The 13,623-nt window shown below is 42.0% G+C and overlaps 1 protein-coding gene across 1 annotated transcript; it reads left to right on the top strand.

Moving 5' to 3' along the window:
- Positions 1–545: 545 nt before the first annotated feature.
- Positions 546–13,306, top strand: LOC307073821 (tubulin alpha-1A chain-like; the record flags this gene model as incomplete). Its single annotated transcript, XM_079733783.1, has 4 exons — positions 546–672; positions 11,542–11,796; positions 12,038–12,186; positions 12,335–13,306. 4 exons carry the CDS (start codon positions 546–548, stop codon positions 13,304–13,306), a joined length of 1,503 nt encoding a protein of 500 aa, XP_079589909.1.
- Positions 13,307–13,623: the final 317 nt, after the last annotated feature.

The raw sequence follows: 13,623 nt of genomic DNA, 5'->3' as shown, positions 1-13,623 counted from the left end.
CATGGTTGCAGTAACGGTTGTTGTCAGGTCGGATAACAGAACAGCACGGAGCTGTCAAGATCCGGCGGCAGGTCATCGCCGCCGCTATGACAGTCGGACATCGTGGCTGCCTCTTTCTCGGTTGAATTCTGCCCATTCTCCTTCTGCCTGCTGCGGCCCATCAACACCAAACAGTCAGGGTTCGTTATACCCAAGCAAAATAAGTATTTTGCGTTGTGTGTGGTGCTAGTTTAAATCAAATATCGAAGAATGCCCGGGAGCCCCGCACAACACGTCCTCCTTGTTTACATGCTAACTGGAAGTCCGGATATACAGTGCTTTTGACTGCGATCTCCTTGAACTCTACCTTGCTGTACGTGATTTCCGTTTCCTGATGGAGGCCCGTCCATTCACAGCGTTTGTCGACCACAAGCCCCTTATGTCTGCCATGGCCAAGGTCACTGAGCCTTGGTCCGTTGCCAGCCGAGGCACCTCGCTTAACATCTCGGAGTGCCTCTTCCGAGCTGCCGTCAACTAATTTGCATTTGGACATTGACTACGCCAAGATGGACGCTGACCAGGCCTACAGGACAGCCATCACGAGTCTGCAGCTGTCTGACGTCCAGTTTGACGCCACTAACAATCTCGCACCTGTGTGGCATTACCACCGATCAGCCACACCCCATTGTTACCGTGAGTTGGAGACGACGATGTGCTCCACAGCCTCTCACACCCAGGTAGTAAGCCCTCACAGTGGTTGTTGGCAGCAAAGTTTGTGTGGCACAGGCTTCGTAAGGAGGTCAGGGACTGTGTGGAATGCCAGACCAGAAGACAACTACGGGAAGAAGAACCTTGCTTACCTGTTTACCGTTCAACTGGGAAGATACAAGAGAATTGCAATACTAAGAAGAATCTAAAGGAGTTCTTGCGTCCTTTGTTGCTCTCCAAGTCCAAAAACTAAATACTTTGAAACATATCAAATGTCAACAAATACAGTTCTTCACACACAAACAGACACACACACACATACATACACACACCTAAACACACACACTTCCCAGAACGTGTAATCGGTACGCTGGCTATATACGTCAGAATGGTGCTCACATACCAAACGTTGATTTTTGTGAAACAAATAGCATTCCTTTACAGAGAGGATGACCCAAGCAGTCCATAGAGTTGCAATATCTGCAAGTTTATCGCAATTTCACTAGTGACTTCCAGTGAAGATAAAAAATATTAACTATCTGCAATGGATGCATTAAAGTATCAGACAGACAGGTACTTTTATGTATCAAGGTATATTGTCATTTATTGCAATTACATTATTATTAGGGGTCAGTATGAGCAACACCTATCCTACATTATAATTATGTGTCAGTATGAGCGTGCATTGTCCTATGACACCACTGTGAACAGGGCTATATGCCTCGTGTTAAGTATAGCCACAATGAACCTTTGTCTAATAGAAACGCCATACTTTACTTCGCTAGTGAAGCCAGCAGGGAAACTGTGATGTATTCTCTAACAGAACGGTGGGAGGATTCACTGTGGGCAGGTTATCCTTATCTTGTCTGTGGTGTAACTTTCGAATTTCAGGTTGCTGACATACTGCTGTAAAGAATATTCATAATTTGTGTTGCAGTTGAAAGGTGATGGTTAATTTGTAAGTAATTTGTTTAACGGCAGCTTAATGCTGAAGAACTCACACTCACATCTCCGCTGGTGGTCAATGTAAGTAGTTGAGAAAACGTCCACTAGGTGGAGACTCTTACCGACGGCGGGTTGTTATCTCCTCTTCCTGAAAAAACGAATCGAATCGCTCAAATGAATCAGTTCTTATCAATCTTTGAAAGGGTTCCTTGAAAGTGTGGATACGGTTATATAGATTAATATTAACACTTCAAGACTTCTATCCTAATTTGGGCCGAGGTTTTATTGTACATAACAAATTGCATGCAAATCTAGAATAAAGGCAAATTAGGCTACATTTCTTGCACATATGTGTGCAATTTAATTGTATGTACATTATTATGTTCCATATAATCTATAATTTAATACAAACATGTATTTGTATTTAATTGGGATAGATACTAATAAATGAATAAATAAAGAAAACCAAGCGCCATCTTGTGGCGCCGCTCAGTGTGGTGACATCATGTTTTAGTGAGACTCATTTCAACATGCAAATCTGGATCAAGATTAAAAAAAATTGTGTGTTTGCATTCTGAATGGTGTGTATGAAACAGTTGCACACATGCATTATATTCGTTTTATTATTAGCCGATTATTTAGGGTTGTAATATAGAGTTACAACCTCATTGGAGTCCAGAGAATCAATATTTATAATGGCAATAAAATGTTTCCATATTTTTAAAGCAGACTGCTAGGATACAACACGAATTTAAATGGAACTTGGATGCATTAGAAAACCTTAAAAAAATGTGTTGGGACAAAAGGTGTGTGGGAATGATCAGTGTCTATGCAGTGTCCCTGTGACAATCCAGATCCAGCCTGCACAACACACGGTAAATCGTTCACTGTGCAATCCTGTTAAAGAGCGACTGAATCCAAAACATTTTTATGTTATCTCAGTGTTCGGATCCCTACACTTTGAGTTGTAGGAGCAGTGGTTAGTCGAAAACACTTTAGGGCTGTTCACTTCAGGGGTTGCCGGACGTTGAAGGTGATTTCCTGGTTTTGAACGCTTCCATGACAAAGTGGTGAACTCCCACAAGCAGCCACTGGAGGGAGTGCGGGGCGTTGCCACGCTGTGTCAAAAATGGAGAGCAGCCTTTTTTTAGGGCCGAGCCTTAAAGCAGGATGCAAACCGTGGCGCCGCGGTCCGGGCCGGGCCCACTTGGCCACACCCCCATTCACTTTGTATTGGATACCATAGGAATTATTAACAATATTTAGCACCCTGAGCCGTTTATGTTTTAATGTCAATATGTTTTTGTTTGTTTAAGAAAAAAATGCTAATATTTGAGTATTAGGGTGAACAGCCACCTGCCTCGTTGAAATACTTTATATATCTTTGGTTATAGCGCATGTTGCTCATTATTGTTTGGAATTGTTTTATTTCTAAATATGTTCGATTCAATTTATCTTTCTCGAAACAATTTTTATGCACCCTGCAGGTGATAATTTATACAATTATACAAATTATATAATCCAATATGACATATTTATGACATTTGTTTCCACTTGCAAGTGAAGAAATCTCTCTTTAACATGTGCAGAAAACTGCTTTTCAATAGGATACATTAAATCACAGGGATTTGGGATGCTTGATATTTGATTTATTAAAAAGAAAAGGGAAATGCTTGAAAAAAGATGACAAAACTGATTTGTGTATCTAAATACAAAAATCATGTCTCAACAACTAAATTGCAACAGAGCACAAAGTGCTGCTTCAGAAATATATTAGTGAACTTAAAATAGTTCAAGGCTGGTGCTCTTTCTAATCTATCCCACGAAGCCTATGAATTTATTTACCAAATTGAGGAACTATTTTGGACCAAAAGTGGTTCCTCCCTCATAGAGCTCCCCAATGCAGTGGTTGTCCTGCGAGAGAAGATCAGTCCCTCTCCAGCAGGCTTCTATCATTCTGTGGAGTCCAAGAAAAATCTTTCAAAGATAAATACGGCTGAGGTTAAGAAATTAGGGCAAAATAAATATGAAATGAAAGACAAAACAACACTTAAAAGATGGGCATCTTGGAAGCAAGAGCCAATCCAAAAATATGAAAATGAACATCAGTAGCCAAGCTTCAACATCCGGCAAGTGCTTTGGACTAACCATTGCTGCTACGCAGCACCCAGCCAACATCACTGCTCCTCCACACACCAGCAGCCAGGCAACATCACTGCTCCTCCACACACCACCTCCCAGCAGCCAGGCAACATCACTGCTCCTCCACACACCACCTCCCAGCAGCCAGGCAACATCACTGCTCCTCCACACACCACCTCCCAGCATCCAGGCAATATCACTGCTCCTCCACACACCAGCAGCCAGGCAAAATCACAGCTCCTCCACACACCACCTCCCAGCAGCCAGGCAACATCACTGCTCCTCCACACACCACCTCCCAGCAGCCAGGCAACATCACTGCTCCTCCACACACCACCTCCCAGCAGCCAGGCAACATCACTGCTCCTCCACACACCACCTCCCAGCAGCCAGGCAATATCACTGTTCCTCCACATGCCAACCTGCAGCACCCAGCCAAGACCGTGTTTTATAATACAAATGGCTTATTTTAAACATACATTATGTTTTCATCTCTCCATGGTCCACTCAGTACCGCTCCACCGCTCAGCACCCACTGCTGTAGGATACTAATACACAATAACAAGATTACTTATATAATACAGTAATAAAACGTTCTTATAGTCTAAATCCATATGAATAGTGATGTACTATAAACATAGCCCTTGTCTTTATTGTGTAACGTTTTATTATAAAAGTGATAATACTAATTTCAAGGAATTTAAAAATAATAGCTGTTCGTGGTTAACGTGTTGCTTACATGATCTAGTATTCTCACGTTAGCCTAATCTGTTTCCTGTTAACGTTCCCCAAATCGACTCATTAATGGGGATAATAAACGCACATGCTTTATGTTCATTTGATTCAGATCTGCTGAAAATATACAATCTGATCATTAAACGTCTTGCCTTTTAAAAGTGAAAAATGTAGCGGACGGAGAAGTCGCGGCTCTCTTTCTGAATGGCTCTGGTTTTGAGGACTTCCATCGACAAAGTGGTAAACTCCCAAAAGCACCTACTAGAGAGGAGGCGGGGCATGGCCACGCAGTGTCAGAAAGGAGACCAGGCTGTTGGTGGGACCGAGCCTTGACGTGAAGTCACCGAAGGATACATACCCCGGAAGAATTGATTTTAGTGTTATTGTCATTTAAGCAGTGCTGGAAGTGATAGCAGAGCTGTATGATGCAGCACAGTGAATTCACTTATTGGAGACACAACCTACTTGAGTTCCTATTAAAGGGCGCCACTTCACCACCAGGTGTGAGTGTGATAGTGGTGCTAATGAGAATGACCCTGGCACTAGACCTATTCAAGAGCATGCAAGAGAAAAATATAAATTCACACTATTCTTGATGATGGTTCACCAGTCAAGTTTAAACATTTATAATGTTACGTTTTCATATGTTATGTTATATAAATTGTGTATGCGGTTGCTAGATAAAACTCATCAGGCAATTATATGAAAAATCGTAATGAGCAGAGAGTGCAAGGCACCTTGCTTCATCAAATGTAACCCGCCGCCTAGAACCACAGAGTCCTCTGATTGGTCCCTCCCTTGGTCGGCCCGGGGGCGGTTGCACCAGCTTTGTGTAAGTTATAACACAGTTTAGTGACAAAGTCATTGTTAACTAGGGTGGGGTTTGCATGACTAAATCAAAACAGGTCCACAACACAAACTACTTTTAGTTTTAGTTACCCCTAAGCAGGTGTAATGGTGGCATTGTGCGAGGAAAAGTAATCATTGGAATTAGAATATTATTTTCTTATGGGGGAGGGCGCTCATGGGGCACTGTGCTGAACCTAGCAGTCTGGTTCTACCAGGGTACTGCGGCATACCATGTTTAACTCGTATGTTTCATGACACAACGCTAGATCAAGTCGAGTACAACACAAACAAAGTAAATTCCAGCTTTGCCATGTGAAGACTAAGGCTGAATCCGAATTCATTGCTCATTGCTCAACCCTACCCCTAACCCTAACCCTAACTTTTAAGCCGATCCCCTACCCCTACCCTTCTTCCCCTACCAAATGGGTCAACCCTACCCTGTGACGTCATCACTAGCATGACTCCCAACCTCCCCGTGACCCCCTAGCAGATAACCAGACACCTGGTAATGCTACAAGGGACAGACTGGCTGCCATTGTCTCGGGCAACGAGCAAGCTCCATTGTAAAGATGTTTAACCTGAAATGGTATTTATATTATGTATTTTGTAATTGCCATGTTTAAATAAAGGATTTTTTAATACTACAATCTGTCCCTCGTAATATACCATTTATTTTGAATGTCATTTAGCTACATGTTAAAGGTGGTATTAGATAAGAATCGGTTAAGAACAAGAACACTTTAAAGAGGAAACACTTTATTTACATAAAGAAATAAATATAAAAACCTAAGATTCCATGGTCCCTATACCATATATATATATTCGAAAGTAGGCAATGTCTCTTTTATAGAAGGCTTATTTTAATTAATAGAAAATGTATGCGTTAACGTTACAGCTAATTAATATTAACTGTATCCATCAGATTGATTCAGATCTCATCAAATCGCACCGGACCGTTAGAACATTAAATCGAATTGCATTGAATCGTTCCATATTAAAATGTATCGTCCCTGAATCATATCATAGCACACGTATCTAGATGCCCATCGGATCGTCCTATAAAGGAGAGATGCACACACCTAATAAATATCATACAAACAAGAACCAGTGATATAATGGAACTAATTTTGCGCATTACAAAAAGGCATTAACCATCACATTTTATCAATAACTTGGTCGGTGGATGGTTAATCTTTCTGTCTTCCTGGGAGTTTTAGGGCTACCAATGCAAAAGAGGTGCTTGAAGTGGTGGAGGGATGGGCTCTGTGATGGCAGCGGCCTCAATGATCTCCTGAAAGAAAACATAACAAATAACAAATAAGAAGGAATTATATGGTAGAACTGGGTTAGATGGCCACATGTTATGTACAATATATAATAACAGGTAAATAGATAGATAGATAGATAGATAGATAGATAGATAGATAGATAGATAGATAGATAGATAGATAGATAGATAGATAGATAGATAGATAGATAGATACCAATATTAATGAAAAAATACACTGGTTTATAAAAAGAAGTGACATCACATTGATCCACCATTCTAATAAGCATTTTTAAAACGAATTATTGCATTACTTTGAAGGGTAATAAAGCATATCTTCAACCTGGAGTCCCTAGAACATGGAACATATGGATATCATACAACATGACTCATGAGCCCGGCAGCTCCCCGACCGCGGGCCGCCCGACCGCGGTCCACGGCTGGGCTTCAGAGCCCCGGCCGGGCTGCAGGCTCCGCGCCCGGGCTGCTGTGGAGCCCGGCCTTATTATTAACATAGAAAACACTTACATTTGTGGTTTTCAATCCTGTCGCATCTTTTCGCCTGTCATCTTGCCTAGGATTTTTCTTGATTTTCCATTTTCTCGCAAGGTATTGTGGGAGCAAGTTGCAACTGGAGCGTTCTCAGTTTCTTTGAGTGTGCCCATCGAGCATCTCAATTTTGAGGGGATGTTAGCCCTCAATGTTAGCCCTAGGGGATGACTGGAATAATAACCCACTTTATGTGAGGCTAAAATTAGTAAAGTAAGTAACTTACAAGACTAGGGATGTAATGGCACATAAGCATGCTTCATCTGTACCAAAATACCCATATATATATTTTTGCTTAGCATATCAACGTAGTGGTGAGTTGGTATGGGTTTTCAGGTTACTTGGCTACGAACGCTATTATATTGATCTGTATTGATAGTAAGCCTTTACTAAGATCGTACTTATTAGGTGTGTGACTTACTGGGCAATGGATCATTTAGACTACTGAAGTGACTAATTATTGAAGTGGCCTTATTTCACCTTTTATTACAGTAACAGTTCCATAACATATAAAAGCCTTGTCCCTTGAAGCCGTTCCCGGCCGAGCTGAATCAGTGACTGAACAAGCGCCTATACAACTAAATGTGTGGAATGAGGCTGACAATGGTGTCCTTATAGATTGCACATACTGGCCTGACCATAAGTACAATCAGAAATCAAGCATTGTATACTCTCATGCATATTCTGACTGCTCTGCTCACTCATTTCCAAGTCCATCCAGACCTTTTCAATAAACACAAATTCTATCAGATTATATTCCAATATAACAGTGCTCCAAAGATTGTGAAATTCACAGTGATTTAAGGCAGTCTTGAAAGTTATATTTGATTGCCATGCACCAGATAAGACATGGCATGACCCTACAAGAGGTAAAGATGTGTTTTAGGCTTAACTCATTTCTTCAGACTCAAAAAATCAGCAAGCAAATAAGCAATGGACATATTGACAATGATTGAAGTGTTAATGAAGTCAAACATCGATAGTGTTGTTATGTCTTGCTGTGTGCTCATCGTCTTTTCCTCGGACACACATCCTGCCTTCTGTCCTTCATGGGGACGTAAAAATCCTCAGAGAATGGAGCTGAAAGAGAAGGTAAACACAGTGGATGCAAGTGAGCAGGAGCAATCTGACCATCCCAAAAGACTGCATAAAAAAATGACGTGACGTCATCTAAGGATTCCAACGGAAGACTTCCGTTGGTCAGGGTGTGGGGTCGGCACTGCACTGCTTTTCCATCTCCTCCAGTCTTCAGTCATTTCTAGAACCTCTCCATTAAAGAGATAGGGAAGTATATTTCTCTCCCTATTGATATGGATTTTCTCCATATGATCTAGCTTTATCAGTTCTGTATATTAGCTAGTTATTGAAAATAACTATACCTAAAAAAAGGAGATGTATTTGGGATACTCAAATCCCCATCTGAGCATTTATCCACTCGAGCAAGTGAGTTTTCTCTCTCAACGCTTGTTCAACACACCATATATAATACTAAACCCATTTAGAGTGCAGTGGTGCTTTGTTGAGGCTAATCAAGACATAACTGTGGTTTAGTCCTAGTATTCCTCTCTCCATGCGTAAGAGAAGCCTAGTAGCTGCACAGTGCACACAATGAGCTGTTTGTAACTCAAAGACAACAAACACGTCTTTTGATTAATCCATGAGGAGTGGGGGCTTTCCAGCCTCCGTGGTATTTCGGTTAACACTGCCACAGTAACAATTGTTCACCAAAGTAATTTGGTAGTCACTCATTCTCTGTTCTTAGGCATATATACAGGCAACTTGTATCACTAAAGACTTTCAGGAGAGGGATATAGGCCAATTGTTCAAACAGTAACTCCTGTTACACACAGCAAGCAAAACATAAACAAGAGGGCACGGTTTGCTCAGTGTGTGTGTGTGGTAATAAAATCTGAGTAGTGTTTGAAGAGGAAGTGGTAGTAGGACTAATACGCATGCACAGACACTGCCGTGACTCAGGCCCGTTCTTCTGCTCCTATATGCACTGTTTTTATTGTTATTTTGCAGTGGCTGTGCTTTTGGCTCTTTCGTGATCCCTGTTATACAGCAATCATCTGGTCAAGAAAAATATCATTGATTTATTTACAATCAATACCTCAAATACCGTGTTTTACAGATGGTTCTAATGGATGCTATTGCTTTATAGTTTTAAAAGGCAACAGATAGTGTCATAAAAGGTGCAATCCTGTAAAATCCTGGAATAACAATAAGGCTACATAATACACTTAGAAATGCTGAAATTGGGTAGAGTCAACCACAGCCGCCTGCATATTTGCATATTCTGTATCAGTATCAAGGTCTGTGTTCAGCTCTAGGACAGAAACGTTCTGTAATAAGTAGCAGTGTAATAGGAGACGGGTAGGAGTTTAATAGGTAGTAAGTTAACTCAGGTCACACTGCTTAGTTCTACTAACTTCCTAGGTTGCCATTAATACATTTCTAAACATTTTTAGTGAGTGTCACTTTTTACACTACTGGAGGAAAGGGACTGAGAAGTAAACAATGCAACAAAAATAAATACAGTTTAATTAGAATTCATGAGTTACCATGAGTGAAACATTCACTAATGAAACAGCTTAGAGAAAGCCCAAGGGAGAATTCATGGTTCTTCTAAAGTTGTCAGACTGGTTTTCAACGTGCTGAAGTGAAGCTCTCGCAATTCTGCCACAGCAAGAACATACAATAAGCCGAAAACAATGTTATTTGTTCACCTTTGATTCCATCATTGCTACCCTCCCTTCCTCCACATTTTTTGCATTTAGATGTGTGTGTATATCAGAGGTAGGAGTTCAAACGGTGTGTGAACAGAGGAACGTGCATCCGTATGAAATTAACACACATTAAAGCCAGCCCTGCAAAGATCAAGCTTGCTCGGGGCGAGTCGTCGGTGACAACGCCTTTTCTGGGCTGCCATTGAAAACAGGGTTTCTGTGGTGGACTTTTATGTTCCTCATAATGAGACCATGCTAGTAGGCAAATCAGGAGTGCATTGTGTTTTCACCTTTCAGAGAGCAGACACCTTTAAATGGATTCACCTGTATTTGGTTTCTATATTCTCCAAGGGGCAGCAGACCAATAGACTGGCAGGATCCTGTCCCATATGCAACACTTTGTACTGATTTCTAAAGACACATCTGTCACTTTAAGGATATGCATGTGGGGAAGAAGAAAGTTCAATGTTTGGCAAACAATGCACTTTTATCTAGTGGAACCAGTAGGATCCAGTTGGAAGCTTCAAAACAGCTAAGACCTCTTTAGCAACATGACTTACTGTGGATTAATACCATGTTCTATGTGACATTTTGTGCTAGTCGTTAATATGTAATATCGAGACAGTACTATGTAATAACAGTATTTGACAATGTTACCCTCACAAAGAAGTGTTGCATCAAATTAATCTTGCTAATTTCAACATGCAGGGTTGGTCCCTTGTAATGAGTATTATACATATCGTAATATATATGGTTCCATTAAATCATATGTCATATATTTGATGATTAAATGAGGCCTTTATCTTCAGACTTTTCAGTTGATATATTTCTTTCAAAAACGTATACATTTCCCATACCTAACGCAAGATATCCATCCTTTGCTCTAATTATTACTTATTACTTAATAAAGCATTTCAGCCAATCAGAAACAAGCACATTGGTTTACAGTCTCCTCTCACCAAAGGCTCTGAAGTTATTCTTTTGAAAACCTCAGGTTCACAGATGCACAAACGAAACACAAACTCAAGCAATTGCACACATGCACACAATCCCAAGCATACACACAATTGCATGCACACACACACACACGCACCCACACACAATAAGTGGGGTGGTGACCTGGTTTCCCACTGTGTGTACCAAGGAGTGGGTGTGATCATTGTCTGGTGTATGTGTGCTCTGATTATATCTGATTACCTCTGGGATCGGGTAACTGTTCACACCGAGCATATATAAAGGCTGGGTCTAACCGCTGGCTGACACACATCTTCCCACCGATACCTGGACATCGGACAGAAGAGAAACATATACTACACACAGAAATCATGGTAGGTTACTGAAATCAGCCTTCATACTTACTGCCTCTGTACTTACTAGCTTTCTTACTGTGTGCAGCTGTGTGCAACTATTGTATGCCAATCAAACATTTAATAACCATGATCATTTATTATCTCAAGGCCTATCCAATCTACATACGATAGTGATTACAGTTTTGTTTATCCTTTTGAATTCGATTTTAAGCGTACAGATACATTTCAATGGTATCAATACTTGCATATGTATAAACCTGAAAGGGTACTCCGTTCGTCGCATTACTTTTTTTTAATGTTCAAATTGGGGATATCCCTGGTCAAACAGCAGACCTGAGCTATTCCCCTCCCTCCCTGCAGCGTGAGTGCATATCCATCCATGTGGGCCAAGCTGGGACACAAATCGGCAATGCCTGCTGGGAGCTGTACTGCCTGGAGCACGGCATCCAGCCCGACGGCCAGGTTCCCAGCGGCAAGACCATCGGTTCAGCAGATGACTCCTTCAACACCTTCTTCAGCGAGACGGCGGCCGGGAAGCACGTCCCTAGGGCCATCTTTGTGGACCTGGAGCCCACCGTGATTGGTGAGTCACACATTGCTGCTCGTCAACTGTCTAGCACACCTGCACATACAATTACTGTTCCCATTTTTGCATTAATCAGTATTGCACCTGGGTTGAGACTTTTCAGTAATCTAGTTTAACAATTGTGTACGAACTTTAAAAAATAAGAAAAACAGGTTTGCCATTTGCAGTAAACTAGATTTGTTGGTGTTCAATGCGCAGACACAGATTTGTATAGCCTACCAAAACAATGTCTCTGTAGATGAGGTGCGTACAGGAACCTACCGCCAGCTCTTCCATCCTGAGCAGCTTATCACTGGGAAAGAGGACGCAGCTAACAACTACGCCCGCGGCCACTACACCATCGGCAAGGAGATCATTGATATTGTGCTGGACAGGACTCGCAAACTGGTGAGCCTCCTCCTAATGATGACCAACAAGATCAAACGCCAGTTAGATCTGCTACTGGGAGCTTTTCAGTTGGCCACATTTTACATAATGTGCATGTTTTTTCTATAATTGCAGTTGTGCTAATTCTACTATGACTTTCATGTCATAGGCTGATCAGTGCACTGGCCTCCAGGGCTTCCTGATCTTCCACTCCTTCGGTGGAGGCACCGGCTCTGGCTTCACTTCCCTGCTGATGGAGCGTCTTTCTGTTGATTACGGAAAGAAATCCAAGCTTGAGTTTGCCATCTACCCAGCGCCCCAGGTGTCCACAGCTGTAGTGGAGCCCTACAACTCCATCCTGACCACCCACACCACCCTGGAACACTCGGACTGTGCCTTCATGGTGGACAATGAAGCCATCTTTGACATCTGCCGCAGGAACCTCGACATTGAACGTCCATCCTACACCAACCTCAACAGGCTCATTGGTCAGATCGTGTCCTCAATCACCGCCTCACTTCGCTTCGATGGAGCCCTGAACGTCGACCTGACTGAGTTCCAGACCAACTTGGTGCCCTACCCTCGTATCCACTTCCCATTGGCCACCTATGCTCCAGTCATCTCCTCGGAGAAGGCCTACCACGAGCAGCTCTCTGTGTCAGAGATCACCAACGCCTGCTTTGAGCCAGCCAACCAGATGGTGAAATGTGATCCTCGCCATGGTAAATACATGGCCTGCTGTCTGCTGTACCGAGGTGACGTGGTGCCTAAAGACGTCAACTCCGCCATTGCTGCCATCAAGACCAAGAGAACCATCCAGTTTGTGGACTGGTGTCCCACAGGCTTCAAGGTTGGCATCAACTACCAACCACCAACTGTGGTTCCAGGAGGAGATCTGGCCAAGGTCCAGAGGGCCGTGTGCATGCTGAGCAACACCACTGCCATTGCTGAAGCCTGGGCTCGTCTCGACCACAAGTTTGACCTAATGTACGCCAAGAGGGCCTTTGTCCACTGGTATGTTGGGGAGGGCATGGAGGAAGGAGAGTTCTCAGAGGCAAGAGAAGACATGGCCGCTCTGGAGAAGGATTATGAAGAGGTTGGCACTGACAGCATTGAGGAAGATGAGGGAGATGAGTTTTGAACTTCTTCAAATGGTCTTTCTAAACATATTCCTTCTAATTAAATAATGACTAACAAATAGAGGGTGGCCAATATAAGGGGTTGAAGCGTTGACTGACGAGGACGCATCAGTAGATTAAAGTAATCCATCATATTAAAATCATATTTAGAGGTTGAAGTCTTAATCTGTCTGAAAGTTCTATATTATTGGTGAAGAGCTATCTCTTTTTCATTTAACATATAATAAAAAAATTAAATACGAAACAAATTCATAAAAAATATCATGTTATATTCTTTTTGGAGGATACATGGGAAATAGATTATCAAACGTGTTCATAT

Source organism: Pollachius pollachius, assembly GCF_949987615.1.
Source record: "Pollachius pollachius genome assembly, chromosome: 3".
NCBI classification, from domain to species: Eukaryota; Metazoa; Chordata; class Actinopteri; order Gadiformes; family Gadidae; genus Pollachius; species Pollachius pollachius.
This window is presented reverse-complemented; position numbering and strand designations above follow the sequence as displayed.